We start from the raw sequence: 21,095 nt of genomic DNA on the forward strand, positions 1-21,095 counted from the left end.
TTATGGAAAGGTATGTTAATGAGGCTATGCTATGCCAGCTAGAGTATTTATAGAGAACGCTGTTGTACAACTAGCAACACTGTGCCAAGAACAAGGTGCACACACATACACATTTGATTTTCAACTGGCTTCTCATTCCTGTTGAAACCCCCAGTATGGTCTGGGGGACCCAGACATGATACGAAGAAGGTGCAAATTTCTTACCTTTTCCAGGGACTATTTCCATTGGGTCAGAAGTCAAGAGTTTCAAACCCTGTTCCCAGCTCTCAAATCAGTGCAGTGCAAGAGGCTATGTGATGGATACCCTAGCTCAGTCGGTCCCATTCATCCAAGCCCTGATGGTTGCCTACTGTCTACAGCAGGCATGGCCAAACCTTGCCCTCCAGCTGTTTTAGGACTACAATTCCCATCATCCCTGACCACTGGTCCTGTTAGCTAGGGTTGATGGGAGTTGTAGTGCAAAAACAGCTGGAGGGCCAAGTTTGGCCATGCCTGGTCTACAGGCTTATCGTTTACCTGATAACGTACTTTATAACACGGTGAAGTACAAGCCCGTATCCTATGCCAAGCTCTGTGCTAAGAATGGTTTGCTAATCAACACCCATTGCACATATTGTGCAAATGGTTAAATTATTCAGTTCCAGTGTCAATGTTTCCAACTGTGATCATTTCAAATAGGTCAGTACGTTAAAATGAGTCCTAGTTGAGAGATGCCCAATACTTAATTCAGAAAAGTGTAGAATGTTCCCTTGAGGCAACCACTCCTTCTTATGAGGAGGTCCAGGTTCTTGAGAAAGATACCAGTAATCATCTGTGTCAGATCCTTAAGCAGCCTCAGTACGACTGTAGAGTACAGTAGAACCTTGGTTCTTGAACGTAATCCATTCTGGGAGTTCCCTCGACTTCCAAAACGGTTCGGAAACCAAGGCGCGTCTTCCAATTGGCTGCAGGAGCTTCCTGCACTTAGTCAGAAGCCATGGGAGCCACGCCGGACTATCGGCTTCTGAAAAAGTTTGCAAACTGGAACACTCACTTCCAGGTTTGCGGCGTTTGGGAGCCGATTTGTTACGGAGCCAAGCTGTTTGAGTACCAAGGTACCATTGTACTGAATTGGAGGCACAATCAGTGGGACTTTGCGTTGACATTTCTCTGTGGGAGCAGCTAGAGAGCAATAAAGAGCCAGGCATATCTAAGACTTTTGATGATGATGATATTTATTTATACCCCACCTTTTTCCCTGACAGGGAGCCAAGGCGGTTTACAGATAAAAATGAGAACAGCTCATTTCTGTGCTGAAATAACACTGAAGCAGTTTGTTAACAAAATCTGGCCAATGGGGAGTTATTTATTTCGGAGGAGGCCTGCATGCTTCTCCTCTTAATAGCGAAACAGGCTTCTTCCCTCAATAACAAAAGCAGAAGAACTGGGGGATTGCGCAAGGAGCGCCATGTGACAGGAACAGCCAGGGGTGAAGTGAAAATGGGTACGTCTGTTGCCGTGACGAAAACATGGACAACTCATGTGGGGCCCAACTGGCAGGTAGAGGGCTGGTGACAATGTGTCATCAGCAAATAGCATTTGAAACTCTCTGCAGTGTCCTAAACAGTTGAACTATTGATTTCAGAAAATCACATTTCCAAGGGATCCCAGGAGGGCAGCATAGATATCTCATTAAACATGAAATGATAGTTCTGAACACCTGGCTTTCTTCCCGTTTCTCAAAAAAAGAGAGCTGCTAATGGAAATAGAGCAATAGTTGGGTTGTTTTTGCCCCACAGTCATGATCCTTGAAATTGATGTTAGAAGCTACTAGAATGCTCTGGAAACACTGCTGTGTTTGGAACTGGAATTGAAATTACTCACGTATCATGTATCTCAATACTGTAATTGTGAGTCCCTATTCTACAAAGCTGGTATAGTTCATGATCTTTTAAATCTGTTTTTTTTTCATATTTCACTTGTCCCTCAAGTTGCTCAGAATATGGTATACATGGTTATCTCCCTTTTATCCTCACAACACCCCTGTGAGGTAGGCTAGAGTGACAGGCCAAATATCACCCACTGTGTTTTGTAGGGATTCGTTCTGGATTTCCCTCAGCTCCAGTCCAGCCCTCTAACCACTACCCACACTGCCTCTTAGAACTAAATGCAGCTCAGATATCCTCTGCTGCTACCATCTTCTTTTTTATTATTATTATTTTTCAGATAGCCGCTTTGGGGAGCATTATTTCCTTCGGAGCTTAACCTGTAGAATGACTGGATTGAAAGTGACAAGCCAGAAACATTCCTGCCATTCAGGAGAGGCTTAAGGAATTTCTTATTGGCTAAATTACAAATATGTAGCATTTTGCCCAGTACTACATGGCGATTTCAGCCTGCTTGACCGTGACAAGATTAGCGTTCTCGCTCTCTACCCCCAACCCCTTCGTAATGGTTGTGTAAAAAAAGAAAGAAAAGATTAAGTTGTACCAGGCAGAGATGCAGAAAGTGTGTAAAACCCAGGTCTTTACCTTGAATGATTCTCTCTTTCATTCATTTGGGGCCTTAATTAGCCCCCATGTCCTTTAACCTCCTGAGAAATAAATAAGGGGTTAGATTTGGGTGGGGGAGAGGGATCGAGACACACACTGCTTTTACCACACACCACTAGATAATACATCAAGGAATGTTTGCAATTAGCCCAACCTCTCCCATTTCAGCTTCATTTCATAAAATTGGCTGCTTGAAAATAATGACCGCTCGACTGTGATTGAGGTGTTTCATAGGCATAGCTGAGCTCTTAAACAAAAACAATACTACAGTGCATTTATAAACCAGACTTTAGTGCTGCAATATTCTCCCTATAAGAGTGGCTCCTTTTGAATAATTACCCCCTCCCTGTGTTTGTGGTCTTTCTCGCTCTTCTCTTCTTCTACACCAGAAATGGAAACCTTTGGCCTCCCTGGGATTCAACTCTCATCACCTCAGATTTCTGACCATGTGTGGTATGGCTATGGAAATTGGACGATTCTCCAGTTGGAGAGACATAGAAAGTGGAGTCCTCGCTTAATCGGTATTGGGACCTTTGGTTTTTAACTGTAGTTTGCTGTCCTGGCCTCCTTGGGGACAGAAATTCAATAAATAAATAAAACCTGTTCATAAAAAATCTAGAATTGGGGATGAGCAGTGAGGTGGCTAAGTTTGCTGACAACACTAAATTGTTCTGGCTCATTAAAACAAGAAGTTTGCAATGAAGTACTTTTCCCACCCTGCTGGCCACTGAATCCCCTTGACCAGGAAGGTACATAAAATGGCTTCTTGTCCCAGTTGAGCCTTTTGCCCAAGCAGCACTCTCTTCCTGTGCTGTTGGTGCCTTTCTCTATCCTTTTCCAGGCCTGGCATTCTGGTTTGTTTCTTTATCCTGCGTTCTAGTTTTTCCTCCAGAGCTGACTTGCTCTTTAGTTCCGACTCATGGCTTTGTCCCTTAACGCTGATGCAACTCCTCTTGGCAGCCAATTGACAGCAATTGACAAGTCTTCCCATTTGAGTTTCTATAAGTTTCTCCTTTGTTCCAGTCTTTTTAGGTCAGTTCACCAAATCTCTGCATCAGTTTGCATTAAAAAAAAAAAAGTCCTCATGAAAACACCATTTTGGTGCAAACTTCTCCAAATATAGACATTTTTCTGTATCATTTTTGCAACCAGTTTTTCCTAATGTAATACATTTTTGTATGCTATTTTTGCTAATATATGCATTTTTATATAGAGTAATCATTAGTTCTGTAACAACAAAAGCGGTACCAAAACATGCATGTATATGTGCCCTTTTTGGCATTTATTTATTTTTTGCAAACTTCATTGCAAAATTTGGGAAAGTACAAATCTCAAAAGGATAGCTGTGTTTTGGTTTCAAATATTGTTTTGGCAAGTTCAAATTAGGTTGGCTCACATTAAAATGTGAACTGAACTGAATCGCCCCCCTGCCCTCGTCTGTAGATGACCTTAAAAGAAACAAAACAAAACACTGAAAAGTGTGCATCACAGCAATTTGAGTTGTGAAACCCTGTTATATAGGCACCTTTGCTCTCAAAGGCTACTAAACATTAACTCCTGATCTGTAGTCAGTCTAGCACTTGTTAGGTCATGCAAACCTCTCTTGAATACCAGACAATAGTATTTCCTGAAGTAGTCGGCAGATGGCGATAGTGCTTCCTAGAGATGCTGTTTCTTAAACTGTTAATTTGATTTATTAAGTGTTTTGAAACGTAGCATTTCCCACTTACTGCCGACAAAACACATAAAAGCATTTTAAGAACCGCTTTTACACTTTTTTTAATACTGTTTTGATTCTGCATTTTGATATCTGTTATGATAGGACAAAAAGCAACTTTATGCTTAAAACATGAAATGAAAGTGACAGGTGGCCATTGATGCTTTTGTTGCTCTGTAATACAGCTGAGGATTTTAAAGTTTTGGAGGTTTTTTCGTTTACAGGCTTTAACAGTTTATTGTACACCACTAAGTTTTTTTGTGTGTATAAAAAATACAAGTTTCAAAGCAAGTATGCAGCCCCGATGCGCTATATTGCAAACAATTTGTTACATGGCCAGCGATGTGGGGTTTTCAGAAAAATTGCAAATGAGAGGAATTTCATGTAGGAAAAAAAATCAGGTTGTGATGGAAGTTGTTCCGATGCCCTGGAGAGGGATTTTAAGTTAGCATGTTTATTCTGCATGTATTTAGTAAACAAAACTAAAAGCTTTGAAGCTGCCAAGCTGGCCACATTATTAGCACTTGCCGTCCTTTGATTATTATGAATTGCAGGTGGTTGTGGGTTTTTCCCATGGAAAAATAAAGCACTGGAAAAAATTCTGTCAATGTATATGCATGGTGTACTGGTTAGAGTGCTGGACTAGGACATGGGAGATGAATCAGTCAGTGTCAGCCTGACCTGATAATAGTGAAGAGAATAAAATGAGGAGAAATGTGTTCTCTACCTTGACCTCCTTGGAGGGAAGGTGGGTGTAAATGCAACCAACCAACCAAAATAAAATGAAACATGACTGTCGGATTTGTAGAAAGTTTCTGGGATGAGGAGAACGCCTTAGGACTGGGGACGGCTCTTTTGTATGCCACACTAAACGGCCTCTTCGCCTCTTGATGATAGGCTTGTGGTGCATTTTCATTGCAGGAATCGTCCGCTTGCTGCTTTCAGGATGCACTGGTACAAGTCAGCTTGCCATTGCATCCCTTTTCATATCTTTAGGACTGATGTAGCAGCAGTTTCACAGTGTGCTTTTCAAATCTTTTATCTCCTGCATACGCTCAGTGGTCAGTTGATTAGTCATTTATGCTCATTACCGTATTTTTCCATGTACAGTGGTAACTCAGGTTAAGTACTTAATTCGTTCCGGAGGTCTGTTCTTAACCTGAAACTGTTCTTAACCTGAGGTACCACTTTAGCTAATGGGGCCTCCTGCTGCCACCGCGCCGCCAGAGCACAATTTCTGTTCTCATCCTGAAGCAAAGTTCTTAACCTGGGTTAGTGGAGTGTAACCTGAAGCGTATGTAACCTGAAGCGTCTGTAATCCGAGGTACCACTGTATAAGACACACCCCATGTATTTTGGGGGACTGAAATTTAAGAAAATGGGGGGGAGATGGCACAGAGTTGTTGAGCTTTTTGGGGGGGTTGCCAAGGGTTGTTGAGCTCTTTTTAGGGGGGGTTGCTGAAAATTGCTCACCTGCACACATCACAAAATCTGCCTCTCGTCTGTCCCCTTGCCGGCAGAAGCTGCCAATTGACTACCCTATTGCCATAACGACAGCCAATCAACACTAGTCCTTAACGCAGCCACCAATAACATGCCCAATAGCCACTGACAGCCACGGAGGCAACCAATCAAACGTCCACCCTATGCGCTATCCATGTATAAGACGACCCCCACTTTTTAGCACAATTTTTAAAGGAAAAAAAAAAACTAGTCTTATACGTACACGGAAAACTACAGTATCTCATTTCTAGATGCATTTCCACGGCTAGAAAGTTTTGTACAGTTACACCAAACCTAACAGGATAATTAAAAACAGCAAGCTCAAAAGCAGATTGTTCCTTCCAAGATATTAAATACAATGTTGAGGTGCCATAGACGGTGGGTGGGAAGGAAGGAGATGGGAAGTGAAAAGGAGATAGCCTGCACAAGACCTCTAACAGTTTATTGCAGTTATCCCACAGGGCGGGGGGATTAGGGCTGAAGGAAAAGGACATTGTAGATGGTTTAAAAACTAAAAAAGCAAACAACCCCCCCCCCCAAAAAATATTTTTTTTTGCTGTATACTTATTTGACAGTGATCTCCTCAAGCCCAGTGGGGCTTACTATTTGAGTAACCTGCACAGGATTGGGAATTTTAACTTGCGGAAGCCGTGGTGAAAATTATTATTAAGTAACTATAAGTATCTCTTGTGTTTGTTTTCCCCAATCCCTAGTTTAAAACATCAGTGTTTCTTTGTTGAATTGTCAGAGTGAGTCTAGAAAGTGTTGTATCCAGTAAGTAATATATAAAAAACTTGTCATTGAGGGTGGCGGGGGGGGGGGGGAGCACGTGGCTGCTCAGTGATGTAAAGCTGAAGACCGATCCTTTGTACTATTAAAAAAAAGTTCACTTAGGCTAGAAGACCTTGGAAGACCCTAAAGCTGCCATTAGCTGTGGGGTGGGGAACAAATAGCTTCAGACGGCAACTTTTTTGTTATTGACTTCTTCAGAATCTGCGTCGTGTCTTGAAAAGGAGCATATTGAAGTGTTCTTCTGTGTGCTTTAAACAAACCAAGATATAAAAGCGACGGAGGACCCTCGCCCCCGACTGCCGTGGGGCAATGTACTTTACGTTTGTAAGCTTCTCTAGTTCAGCTGCTGCTGCTGCTGCTGTTTTCTAGCTATTCTGAGGATTCTACAGCCCTAAAGACTGTGATCCTTTGACATCTTTGAAACCAATCCCATTTTTGTTAAAATCCAGGCGTCCTAAAAACATATATAAATTCAGAACTTTGTACTATGAATAGAGAAGCTTCATTTAGAATGCTGTGCCCTTGCTCTTTTTTTTTTTTTTTTTTAGTAATTGTGGAGTGTTTCAAATGGGGTGATGAAGATTTAATGGGAAGAATGGGTTTTTAGAAGAGGGATGAGTTTTCTATTTTGTTACTTTTGACTTTCTGAAATGGTGTTGTTGCTGGCATCTGTCTGTCTTGGGAAACAATGGAGTGGGTCTCTGGTGGTGAAGTCAAACCGCGAGAGAATCACAGCGCCTGCTGTGGCGGCAGAGACGCAGCTGCCTCCTGTGTTGTTTTTGCTGCGTTAGCAGCACGCAAGTGAACTCTCTGGGGCGCAAGCCTTGGCAGTGTGTATGGAGGTCCTGGCCTACCCAGAAGACAAGACCTCCCTCTTGGCCTTGCTGATGTGGTCCAAAGGAAAGCAGAGCAATAGATTTTGCAACAGCTTGACTGCAGGTGTTGCTAGAAGGTGGCGTACAAGATGCCATCCAATCGCCTTAGGGATTCCACTCCGGATTTATGTAGGGTTTTCTCCTTAGCTTTTCTTCTCCCAAAGACATCCTGCAAGGCACTGAAAGTTTAGGATCAGAGTTTTCCTTCTCCTGGATGGGCTGCCTTTTCAGGTTGAAGAGCCCCATCTGCCCCTTACTTCCTACGTGCAGAAACTGCCTTCTTGACTGCTGAACCCACTATTGCTCTCTTCCACTCAATCCGCCAGAGCCTGTCTTCACATGCAGGGGAAATCCCTAACTCACTAAGGGTTTGAGACTCATCGGCTACCCTCACCTGGTTTAGCCAGCCAGCTGAAACTGTTTCCTGAGGTGTTGCCGCTGTCACATGCTGACAGCTTCTAGGAGCCACAGGTGAGAACAGAGTGCAGGGTGGGGAGCAAAGGTGGACAAACTCCCAGCAGGGGAGGAAGCCACTTGGGCGCCTGGGGCGGCATGCCCAGGGGCGAGGCGATCCGCCCATAGGGGCGGGGCCTCTGGAGTCTGCCTGCCTCCTCCCACTAAGCTGCCCTACAGCTGGGGGGGGAGGCAGTGGGTGGAGCCTTTTTCACACCCAAGCCACTGTGTCTGTCCCAGGAGAGACGCGTGGCTCAGGCTTGCTGCAGGCCCCACGGTGAGTGCCGCCCGGCATTTTGTCACCCCCCTCAGTGGTGACACCCAAGGTGGACCGCACCCACCGCATCCCCTTCCTCTGCCCCTGAAACTCCCCCAGAAGGAGCACGATGTGTTGCCCACCAGAGATACTACCCCTTCCCTAACACCCCATACAGATATTATTATTATTCATTTCATTTTTATACTGCTTTTTTATTTTTAGGGGGGGGGGCGACCCAAACAGTTTACAACCTACATTAAAATACCGAATAAAACAATTCAGAATAAAGCATCGCTGAGGAAAGTCAAATATAAAGTTTACATTCAAAGCAACATAATTAACAGGGAATTAAAATGGTACTTTAAAACATTACAAAGGTAAACTGCAGAATGCACATTTAACACAGCAAAGTTAATAAAATAATAATAATAATAATAATAATAATAATAATAATAATAATAATAATAATAATACTACTACTCTGGGCGGCTTCCAACAAAACACTAAAATACAATAACCTATTAAACATTAAAAGCTTCCCTAAACAGGGCTGCCTTTAGATATCTTCTAAAAGTTTGGTAGTTATTTTTCTCTTTGACATCTGGTGGGAGGGCATTCCACAGGGCGGGTGCCATTTGAAATGTCTTCTGAAATGTTTAAGGTGAACAATTGCTCGCCTTAAACATTTCAGAAGAAAACGTCGCTGAAGGAAGTCAAAAATTTAAAAAAAACCCACATCTAAAAGAGCATAATTAGCAAGAAATATCATAAGCATAGTATATTGCTGCTGTTGTTGCCAATCGCACCCATGGTTGTTCATGGCGGACAGCAGCTGTGGAAGCTCAGACTTGATGATCTGAGTTTGTACTAAGAGACAGCCAAGATGGTCTCTGGCGTCGACAGCAGCCTCAGCTTTTGGAGCTGGAGTCAGTCAGGGACCTGGTGGAAAAAAGGCCTGCAAGGCAGAGAGCAGGTCTTTCCTGTCTCACTGCCAAGATGGTCAGCCATTCATTTTGTTTTCTAAGCAGCTGCTGAAGATATATTCCACAGATCTGCAGTTTATACATGGCCTCTGCTTATTGATTAATTATGCTACATTACATCTCTTTTCATGTTCTTACATACAAAGAAAACTTTTATTATTATTGCTTTTTATGCTTTGAAACCAGCTGCCAGTTTGTTTCCAGGCCTGATTCAAAGTGCTCACATGGGTGTTTAAATCCCTAAATGACTTAGACCCCCAATATCTGAAAGACCACCCCCTTCACTATAGGCACTCTTGAATGTTAAGATCAGCAGAGGTGGTCCTCTTGGTAGTTCCGCTGCCCTCAGAGGTTCAGGTGATAGTTACCTGAGAAGAGGGCATTCTGTGTGGTAGCACCTAGATATGGAATTCCCTCCCCACAGAGGTGTGTCTGGCACCTTCATTATACAGTTTTTGTTGTATGATGAAAACAAACCTGTCTGCCCCAACCTTTGACACCAGAGATAGGTGTCTTATGAAATCACTGTATTCCTGTGGATTTGTTTTTTAACTGCTTTTAATATTCCATTTTAGATTGTTATTACAAGGCTTGGAACCTATTGCTGAAGGGCAATAACCAAATAAATAAATAAATTTGATGCATTGGGCAGCAAAAGTTAATAAACTGCATATCAGCCGGAACTTAACTAATTTCCCTGAAACAACAAAGAGTCTTAAAGACTAAACACTTATTATGCCATAAGTGTTTGTGGACTGCAGCCCGCTTCATCTGAAGCGTGAAGTATTTAGTATCCTTGATTTATCTTGAAGTGCTATCTCATTCAGGATAACAGCTCATGCACCTGATGAAGTGGACTGCAGTCCATGAAAGTTCATGTGTAATAAGGGGCTACAAGTCTCTGTGTCTTTCCTGTAAGAGACTAATGCCTGGGAATGAATTCTCTTTGACTGCAGCATTCTACTTCATTTACCGCTGCGGTGGGAAGGTAGACAACGTTTCCGTGCATTCTGGTTTCTGTCACAGTGTTCCATTGCACCAGAAGTGGTTTCTTGATGCTGGCCACATGATCTGAAGAGCTGTCTGTGAACAAACGCCGGGTCCCTCGGCCTGCAACCCCATAGTCGCCTTTGACAGGACTTAACTGTCCAGGGGTCCTTTACCTTTTTACCTTTTATTCCTTTTTTTAAAGAGAAATGTTTTTGCCTGGTGCCTCCCTGGGGAGAGCATTCCTTTTTTTTAAATGAAATTTTTATTGGTTTTACAGAATTTTAAAGAACAAACAAACACTTAAAAAGACATACAAACACGTATAATTTCATAACCTTTTTTCATAGACCTCTTTTCTGAGACTCCCCCATACCCCCCCTTTCTGCATCCCAATGTCCATAATTTTATAGCAACTCCCAATTGTTCCTTTCCAACCTCTGTCATCTTAGTCATCTCTGTATTCTGACCTTATATCACTGTATCCCTTTATTCCTAAAAACCACAACACTCTAACATTCATCAAGTTTATAATAGTCCTTAAGATAACTTTTGAATTTTCTCCATTCTTCTTCCGCCGTCTCTTTTCCTTGGTCACGGATTCTGCCTGTCATCTCTGCCAATGTCATATAGTCCATCACTTTCATCTGCCATTCTTCCAGAGTGGGTAGATCTTGTGTCTTCCAATACTTTGCGATGAGTATTCTTGCTGCTGTTGTAGCATACATAAAAAAGTTCTATCCCTCTTTGACACCAATTGGCCGACAATGCCCAAGAGAAAGGCCTCTGGTTTTTTAGGAAAAGTACATTTAAGTACCTTTTTCATTTCATTATAGATCATTTCCCAGAAAGCCTTAATCTTCGGGCATGTCCACCAAAGGTGATAGAAGGTACCTTCAGTCTCTTTACATTTCCAACATTTGTTATCGGGCAAATGATAAATTTTTGCCAGCTTGACTGGGGTCATGTACCACCTATAAACCATTTTCATAATGTTTTCCTTTAAGGCATTACATGCCGTGAATTTAATACCGGTGTTCCATAACCATTCCCAGTCAGCAGACATAATGTTATGACCAACATCCTGTGCCCACTTAATCATAGCCGATTTAACTGTTTCATCCTGAGTATTCCATTTCAGCAGCAAGTTATACATTCTTGATAAGTTCTTAGTATTGGGTTCTAACAGTTCAGTCTCTAGTTTTGATTTTTCCACCTGAAAGCCAATTTTCCTGTCCTGTTTGAAAAACTCCATTATTTGATGATATTGAAACCAATTTTGTACTTTATGTTTCATTTTCTCATGACTTTGTAATTTCAATTTATCTCCCTCCTGTTCCAAAATTTCCCAATACTTCGGCCATCCGACCTCCATATTGAGTTTCTTCACTGCCTTAGCCTCCACTGGTGACACCCATCTGGGGGTTTTGTTTTCCAACAGATCTTTATATCTTATCCAAACATTGAACAATGCTTTTCTAACAATATGATTTTTAAAGGCGCTATGCAGCTTGATTTTATCATACCATAGATATGCATGCCAACCAAAAGCATTATTGAAACCTTCCAGATCCAAAATGTCTGTGTTCTCGAGGAGCATCCACTCTTTCAGCCAGCAAAAAGCTGCTGCCTCATAGTACAATTTTAAGTCCGGCAGGGCAAAACCCCCTCTTTCTTTAGCATCTGTCAATATTTTAAATTTGATTCTGGGCTTTTTGCCCTGCCAGACAAATTTTGAGATATCTTTCTGCCACCTCTTAAAACATTCCATCTTGTCAAGAATCTGCAAGGTCTGAAACAAGAACAACATTCTAGGCAATACATTCATTTTAATCACTGCAATTCGGCCTAACATTGACAGTTTCAAATTTGACCATATTTCTAGATCTTTTTTGATTTCTGACCAACATTTTTCATAATTATCCTTATACAAATTCACATTTTTAGATGTCAAATAAACCCCTAGATATTTCACCTTTTTGACCACCGTCAACCCTGTCTCCTCTTGGAATTTCTCCTTTTCCGTATCTGTTAAATTTTTTCCTAGAACTTTGGTTTTTTGTTTATTCAACTTAAATCCAGCTACCTGGCCAAACTGTTGGATTATTTCTAGGACCTTTTTCGTACTAGTGTTTGGCTCTTGCAAAGTCAATACTAGGTCATCTGCAAATGCTCTTAACTTATAATGTTTAGCTCCGACCTGCACTCCTTTAACCTGCTGGTCATTCCTAATCATATTCAGCAACACCTCCAGAACTGAAATAAAGAGCAATGGGGAAATTGGGCACCCCTGTCGTGTTCCTTTTTCTATCTTAAGTTCCTCAGTTATTACATTATTTACAATCAATTTAGCTTTTTGTTCAGAATATATTGCAGCCATACCATTCTCAAAACCTTGGCCTACCCCCATCCCATGAAGATTCTTTGTCATAAAGCTCCAAGAAATATTGTCAAAGGCTTTCTCCGCATCCACAAAAATCAGTACTGCTTTAGTATTTATATTCACCTCTAGCTTTTCCAAAATGTCTATTATATTCCTTACATTGTCTGCTAGGTGTCTTTTTGGGAGAAAGCCTGCTTGATTCTTATGAATCTTTTCCATCAACACTTTTTAAAATCTTTTTGCCAGAATGTCTGCAAAAATTTTGTAATCCACATTAAGTAGTGATATTGGGCGGTAGTTCTTCAGTTGAGTCTTTTCAGTCTCTGTCTTTGGTATGAGTGAAATATATGCTTCTTTCCACGATTCAGGTGCCTTTTTCCCCTCTAGGATCTCATTGCAGACTTCTTTTAATGGTTGAATCAACCATTCCTTCAACGATTTGTAGTATCTGGAAGTCAGTCCATCTGGTCCTGGAGATTTGCCCAATTGCATATTCTGAATGGCAGCCTCTATCTCTTGTTCTGTTATCCTTTTTACCTTTTATTCCTCTCCTGACTAAACAATCCCTGTAATTATTCTAGTTTCTCTTATTGTCTTTGTTCCAATTAGAATTAATTATTCCTGCTTGAAACTAGATGCTATTTTAAATGAAATGCTGCTCATTTAAGCTTGCGCCAATAATTCCCCATCTTTGAAATTCTCTTGTGTTAGTATGATATGCTTGGCTTAAAACTGAAACCAATGGAAACCTCTTTGCTCTCACCCTCAGAAATGTGACCAAATGTCTTACTTAAGGGTTTAATGTCAGCAAGGCATCCAAGTTGCTTTATATTCAGAATCACACAAGCAAGCGTGTAATGAGGATTTCCTCCTACTTAAGAGGTTCCTGGCTGTTAACAGCAAAGTGAGAAGTCGCTGTTTTGTTTGCCTGTGCTAGAAAGTCAAACACACACAGAGAGAAATCTAGTTGAAGCCTAATAATTCATCAGCCATCCTTTGAAAAACAAGCTCTGGTTTCCTTCCTACTGAATTAATATCAAAACATATCCTGTGTAATATGATCTTCTCACATAACACCTTTTGCAAAACTGCCTTCAGTAATTTCTCAGTTTACTTTACTAAACCTTTCTTTTTGTAATGGTTTGGAACATCACTCTGACATATTTTGTTCTCAGATATGACTTGTGGGCTGTATTGTCAGAGCATACATAGGAAACATTCACACAACAAGGAAAAATGACTCTGTTTATTTTAGTGACTTGCTGTCTTTTTTTTTTTGATGGAATTGCAAACTTGGTGGATCAGGGAAATGCTGTGGACATAGTGTATCTTGATTTCAGTAAGGCTTTTGACAAAGTCCCCCATGATATTCTCGCAAGGAAGCTGGCAAAGTGTGGGCTGAACAAGGTAACTGTTAGGTGGATTTGTAGCTGGTTGACTGACTGAACCCAAAGAGTAACCATAAATGGTACCTCATCATCCTGGAAAAAAGTGACAAGTGGGGTGCCACAGGGTTCTTTGTTGTTCAACATCTTTATAAATGACTTGGATGAAGGAATGGAGGGGATGCTCATCAAATTTGCAGACGACACCAAACTGGGAGGGGTAGCTAATGCTGCAGAAGACAGAACCAGAATTCAAGATGACCTTAACAGATTGGAGAACTGGGCACAAGCTAACAAAACGAAATTCAATTGGGATAAATGTAAGGTTCTGCACTTAGGCAGGAAGAACCAGATGCACAAATATAGGATGGGGGACACCTGACTTACTACCAGTACATGTGAAATGAATCTAGGGGTCTTACAAGGAACGTTTGAAGGAACTGGGTGTGTTTAGTCTGGAAAAAAGGGAGACTGAGAGGAGATATGCTAGCCATCTTCAAATACCTTAAGGGCTGTCACATTGAGGAGGGAGCATGCTTGTTTTCTCTTGAGGGTAGGACTCGAGGCAATGGCTTCAAGTTACAAGGAGATTTTGACTTAACATTCAGAAAGAACTTTCTGACAGTAAGAGCTGTTCGGCAGTGGAACAGACTCCCACGAGAGGTGGTGGACTCTCCTTCCTTGGAGGTTTCTAAGCAGAGGTTGGATGGTCATCTGTCATGGATGCTTTAGCTGATATTCCTGTATTGCAGGGGGTTGGAATAGATGACCCTTAGGGTCCTTTCCAACTCTTAAGATTCTATTATTCTACTCTGAAATTATGGATCAACTTTATTTCCTGGTGTACAAGAGGTCATTTTACTATTGTTTTAATTGTCATGATACACAAATCCCTCAGGCCTCATATGGGAATTTGAATAGCTACTAAGGAATTTTTTTCATAGTATTTCAGCAGCACATGCAGTTTACCGTGCTGAGTAGGTTTGGAGGGTTTTTGTTTGTAGGACTGAGGTGAAACCTAAAGGGAACATATTTCTTCACCTCCACGAATCACACCCCTCCCCATGTTGGCAATTGTTTTGGCAGTAAAATGGGGCAAAAATTGTTGCCTATTCAGAGTAAGTACAGGAAATATTGCCCTCAGTTTGATTTGGCTTCATGATGCTGTCACACCATGAATTCCAGCTAGGTAATATCATGGTGATGTCACACTGCTTGTATTATCACCCATTGGCTGGGTTCATTTTATGAAGATGACCTGGCTGCTGTTTTCTAAAAATAATAACACTGGACCCATAGGGCAGAAAAAGAGGCAGGAACAAGAAGTAAGGAAGAAGAATTGTGATATACCAACCCAGAAGCCCCTTCATAGACATCAAGGTGTTGCTCATATATCACGAATGGGACAAAATTCAAAATGGTGACTTAATAATTTATCTCTGCTTCCATCTAAGTGGAAACCTCTGTTCTGTAGCAGCTCATTCATGAATTCAAGCCATTATCTCATGAGATTTGCTGCTGTTGAAAATAAAGGCCTGCAAAGCAACCTATTCATCACATTTCTTCGCTTTATTAAGCAACTATGCAATGTACAAAACAAGGCTTTACAGTTGAAAATAGATTCTGCTCAATCATTATTCAAAAACATTTACTCCAGTATCTAGTAAAGAGAGGTGAATATTTTAAGTGGCTCAGTACTGCTTTGCCTGACCCTCAGTTGAACTATTGCTATTAACTTGGCTTTTTTAGACTTCGCTTGGGCCAAAAAAGGGAATCGGCCATTCCTTGCTTGATGGAATTTGGGAGATTCCAGAACATAGCACACAGTATGCTAGCTGCCACAAACATAGATAATGCAAAAACTAATCTGCAACTGTGTACAGCCAGTAATTTCTTTAGATAGCAATATGGGTCAGAACTCCATTTTCTGTAGGCCAGCTGACTCAAGCCATTGAAGTTGAGTACTTCTTCACTCCCTTTAACCCTTTTGCAAAGTGTTTTCCTGTTTATTTACTATATTTCCATGATGCAAGTACTTCTGAGGCTGTTATTTCATTCAGCAGATGAAACAGATCGGCTGAGTTTCCATGAAGGTGACTGCGATAATCCTGCACTTAGTGCTTGATCATCAAGTTCAGCGATGTATCCAAAAGTATTTTATTATAATTCAGTGGGCTCAGTATGCACATAAATAACACCACAGCTCATTTAAGCAGAGAAATAAAACCAAGCAATTCAGTAGGAAACCATTGTACATGCTCGCCGTAAAATACCGGTAGCATTTTTTAAAAAATAAAAAAGGTAATCTCTTAATGATTATGTTAATCGTGTGATAAAATGAAAGCCTTTAAATTGTTTTTTTGTGCTACTGCTTATCCAACCTTCTCGGTATTGATGCTGACATAAAAGCTATTACAGGCTGCAGGCAACGAAGGGTAGATTCTGGCTTGCTTTATTTTTATTATTAACTATGATGTCTAATAGCTAAAGTCATTTAAGTGGCACAAAACTGTTTTGAATTAACAAAATCTCCCATTCTTTGCCAAATTGTTCCCGTGGCACTTAATATTCACTGCAAAAGCATGTAGCGTGAAAACATGGTCATACTGATAAAACAAGTGGTCTTTTGTGCTGTGGACAGTACTGGAAAAATAAAAAAATAAAAATGCTGCATTAAGAACTATAATGGTGGCTTTTATTATTCAAATGCACATGGATTATTTTGTCTGTGGATGGCTACCTGATCCGAAACAGCATCTCAAAGCAGCATTAGTTTTTTCTCATTGTGTGATGCTGCAAAATGTGATGACTGGTTGTCATTTGTTGTTGTTGCACCTTCCAGATCCTATCATAAAACATGGAGAGTAGCTGATTCGTTTAGGGTATTGTTGTAGTAATGAGTTTGTTGCGGAGTATTGTTGTAGTTATGAGTTTGTGCCTTGACTCCCCTACATTCCTGGGTCTAGTGGGTGTTGGCGTTTAATCAGTGCTTGGAGTGTTAAGATGGGCTGCCAGACACTGAATTTAACAGTCTCAAAATACAGGCCAAACCAGGAAATCGCCTGGGAGAAGAGCTGTCATGCCCCCATGATCCAGGCTGTGAGCGTCTTTGTAAAGCATATCCCATCCAAGGAACCTGGCATCCCTTCCTCCACCTCGCCATCAGATTTTTGATCTGAGCCAGAGAAGATCCCCCCCCGAAAACGTTTTCCTTTGAAGTGAACTTCTATGAATCCCCAGAGTTCTTTGTATGAACCTTTATTAGAAGACCTTAGATTAGAAGACCTTTATTAGAAGCTCCTAAAAGTTAGAGCCAGGCGCCCTTCAGATTTGGAGACTCGGAATTGTATCCATTGCTTCACATGTCTACTTATGCAATGGGACACGCCTTTCCTCTCCCCATCTTCACCCTCAGAATCTGCTCTGGAGGGTCCATCAACCCTCTGGAAGTGATTTTAAGGGTGTGTGATGGGGTTGCAGGGGAGAGAATGGGAAAGTTCCTTTGCTCAGACCAAAGTCTAGCAAAACAGCAGCATTGGAGCAGCCTACCTATTGTCATGAAATTCTATTCAGTATTGATCCAGATCAGATTCCAATGTATAGTTAGCAGAGTAAAAACTTACACACATTGCAGGATTCCCCCCAAAATAGACCAAAGGCAATTGTATTTCACCCAGCAGAGCTTTACTGCTACTGAAGGCAAATGAGCATAATGGTCACAAATCCAATACATTCAGGATTGGCACTGTCCATAAGAAATCCAGTTGCAGCATTCTTAAATTTACAATAACTTATAATAAGACTAAACCTTACCATTAAGTATAAAGGTAAAGGGACCCCTGACCATTAGGTCCAGTCATGACCGACTCTGGGGTTGCAGCGCTCATCTCACTTTATTGGCCGAGGGAGCCGGCGTACATCTTCCGGGTCATGAGGCCACACCATTAAGTATACTATGTACGAAACACCACACCAGAAGTGAAATATACTCAGAGTCGCAAAGTGATTTCATGCTCTTTATTCAGCTCATAGTGGTGAGGAGGAATGAAAGAAAGTCCCCTCAAAGTATCTGCTTTATATACATTATTTACACAATGGGCTGCACATGATTGGTTAATTCTGGAATTCTACTGTAAGCCAATCAGGTTGTTGATTCACTTCTATCTGGAGCATGATTGGGTGGTTCCTGCCAACCAATCATACTGCTGCATTGTTCTTGGACCAATCAGACTGCTGCATTCTGAATCCTATTGTTCTAGGACCAATCAGACTGCTGCAATTTGGATCCTATTGTTCTAGGACCAATCAGACTGCTGCAGTTTGGATCCTATTCAACTCAGTACATAACAAGAAGGAAGAGAGATAGAAAGAGAAAGTGAAGACCCAGGCTCCTTCTGGCCTATTATTATAGTCAGCATGACCTTGACAGAAGAGATAACAGAACCAGTTTAAGCCAGCTGTACTCAGCTTCTCTGAAGGAATAACCCAAACACCATGAACCTTGTGCTTGCTTCTTTCACACAGAGAAGCTTCCAGGACCCTCTTGAATTAATTAGAATAGCAAAGATCTCTACACATCGGATCAATACTTTCTGTACTAAGAAATGCAAACTGGCCAGGACCATGAATTGTTAGACTGGTCACCAAGCATGGAGTCAAAACTACAAGACCATTTAGAGGCTTCCTTTCTGCATTTCTGGAAACTAAAAGCCACTTTAATGTGGGTTGAAGCCTTGTTTCGCAGTCCTGTTTCCGGACTGAGTTCCGTCTCGTTGACTGGACTGGTTTTCTAATGAAATTGGCCTAACCCTAAAGGCACTGCATAGTTCATGAAATGTTTTTAGTTGATGTGGGTTGGTGGGGCTTGTGTTTTGGCATCATTAATTGTTAGAAACCTAAATTTTTAACCTTTTCTTTTATATCCCATGACATTTTGAAACAAAAGTTCCATTGAAATGAGAGCAAAGGCTAAAAAAGTATTTGATTTTTTTATTTTTTTATAATCGCAAATCCCAGTTCCTAGGGCAATATTAATAGGAACAAAAGGTCATTATTATAAACATCCTCCCTTTGAATACGTGTCTTACTTGAAATCCGATATGTTTTTCTGACCATGTTTGCCCCTATTAGCTAAATTACATATGAAGAAAGAAACTTGGTTGGGCTTTATTAAGTGAGGTTTTTCCTCACTTTGGTTTATAGGTACATCTATCTAAATAATTGTCTTGATTTTTTAGAATTACCTTATGTAGAAAGTAAAGGCAGAACATCACTTGCTGATGCAAAAATACAGGGTTAATTCTAAATAGTGCTATACTCCTAGCATCAGGAAACAATTTAAAAATTCGTTCTTTCCTTTTACTTTGTTTTAGTCTGTTCTGTGGTGGTTTTAACTTTTGAAATAAAGTCACAATAAATCACTCCCTATACAAGCTCAGTAGGGCACACTTTAAATACATGTTGAGCTGGTTTTTGTGAATTTTCACATTTACAGTTGAATGAGGCTGGCTTACATTGCATCCTGAAGATCTCTGTATGCACAGGGAGTTAGATTCTCTTCTGTGGCGTAAGTGTAAAAAAAGTGGAGAAATAATGCAAACAAAGCCAAAACACATTTTTAGTAGAGTACTATCAGCACCTTTTGGGTATGCTACCATGTATGGCCAAGTATCTTTTTAAAGAGTGGAATTCTGCTAACACAGAATAAGGTGGGCTTTCTCCCAGCTCTCCACGGTTTCCAGTGGTGTCCTGAATGGATCACGCAAGTTAAATGTGCACGAGTTGCACTCCTACCGTAGCCGCATTCTGCCCAGAGTAAGAATGCAGTAAGCCCAACAAACCATTGTGGAAACTCAGAGACGGCTAGCACCGTCCGACAGGAGGTTGCAGCGATCCCTAGCTGTAGCGTGCATAGTGGACAAACTCGCCTAGTGGTTTTCCTGCAGTGTCGTCTTTAGCGGCAGACACACAACAAGTAATGGTACTGCCAAAGAAAAATCCCATTGTCTGCTAGTATGACTGGAACGAAAGCTGAATGGCAAATTGGCCTTAAGCAAACTATCAATCTGACTTTGATAACCCATCACTTTAAAAGGCCCTTTCATGTTTATGAAAAAGCATGACGTCAAAAGCCGTGGAAAAAAATCATGAATCCCAAAAATGTCAGGCTAAAGTTGCACAGCCTCCAAAAAACCCCCCTGTGTGAACAGTTTCTCTACATGCATAACTAATTAGTTTAGGTTATTATAAGCCTGAGATGTTATACCCTAGTTGCTTGTGCCATTTTGGGGATAACTTGTTTACAGTACGTCCGTGGATGAGCCTTTGAACTGGAGTAGGAGAAAATTAAAGGAAAGCTGCCAAACTGGTTGTCTAGTTTTCTAGGAGTATATAAATGTCATGCTGGAAATGCTTGAGTATAATCATTACCAGGTGAGTTACCATATTTATTTTTTTAAAAATCTCTGCACAGTTGCATATGCCTAAACCCAGTTACTTCCTTGGGGCTATGGGTACATGCACACCCTCCTGCGTTATAATGTTTGTAATCTTAGAGTTATAGCCAACTAATTAAGACTCAGACCTCTTGAAATTAATGGGCACGACTCACCTAGGTTTGTTGATTTCAGTGTGTCTACTCGGAGTGTGACTTCATTCGATACAACTTTTACCGTAAAGTAGAATAGTAAGGGAGACATACTGTAATACACTTTTTCCTATTTGTGCCTATATAGTTTATTTAATGGAATGAGCATTTTCTTTGTGTTTCGCTTCATTATTCAGCTGAAAGCCAACATAAACAATTGAATCAAATAAAGCCCATTTTTAAACGATTGAGCCTAAGTCTCTGCGTATACATGGTGCAGTTACTATATGAGCTTTAATGTTTGTTAAGTTCATTTTTCTACTATAAGAACCAACATAAATAATTGTGGATAAGTCAAATATTTCTTGTATTCCTTGTCAACGTAATTTTCTATTAATGTCTTAAGTGTGATGACGCTTGATACAGATTTTGTCTACTTTCCAGCAATTTGAGGAAGGAAAGTTGAACTTTCTGGTTGACTTAATTCATCTTTATTTTCCCGTTACCTAAGTTCAATACGTTCCTGACATTTTGAAATTCTTACTTCGTAGGAGTCCGCCTGTCGCCTTTTACAAAATCTGCCTTTGATTTTTATTTATAAGCGATGTGTTTGCCTTTGTTTACATGCATTTCTTTTTAAC

The 21,095-nt window shown here is 40.8% G+C and overlaps 1 protein-coding gene across 8 annotated transcripts in view; it reads left to right on the plus strand.

The window, feature by feature from the left end:
* The window catches only part of MITF (melanocyte inducing transcription factor), a 141,035-nt gene that overhangs the window by 99,195 nt on the left and 20,745 nt on the right, over positions 1-21,095 (plus strand). The window contains exon 1 of one of the 8 annotated variants that reach the window (XM_081184230.1): positions 20,138-20,300. The exons of 6 other annotated variants lie outside the window; for them this stretch is intronic. In XM_081184230.1, coding sequence (XP_081040356.1) covers positions 20,268-20,300 — 33 coding nt within the window. In that variant the 5' untranslated portion in view covers positions 20,138-20,267. Of the gene's footprint in view, positions 1-20,137; positions 20,301-21,095 lie in introns of those variants that run through there. One more of the 8 variants, XM_081184229.1, reaches the window with a different exon arrangement.

Source organism: Podarcis bocagei (assembly GCF_964188305.1).
Source record: "Podarcis bocagei genome assembly, chromosome: 2".
NCBI classification, from domain to species: Eukaryota; Metazoa; Chordata; class Lepidosauria; order Squamata; family Lacertidae; genus Podarcis; species Podarcis bocagei.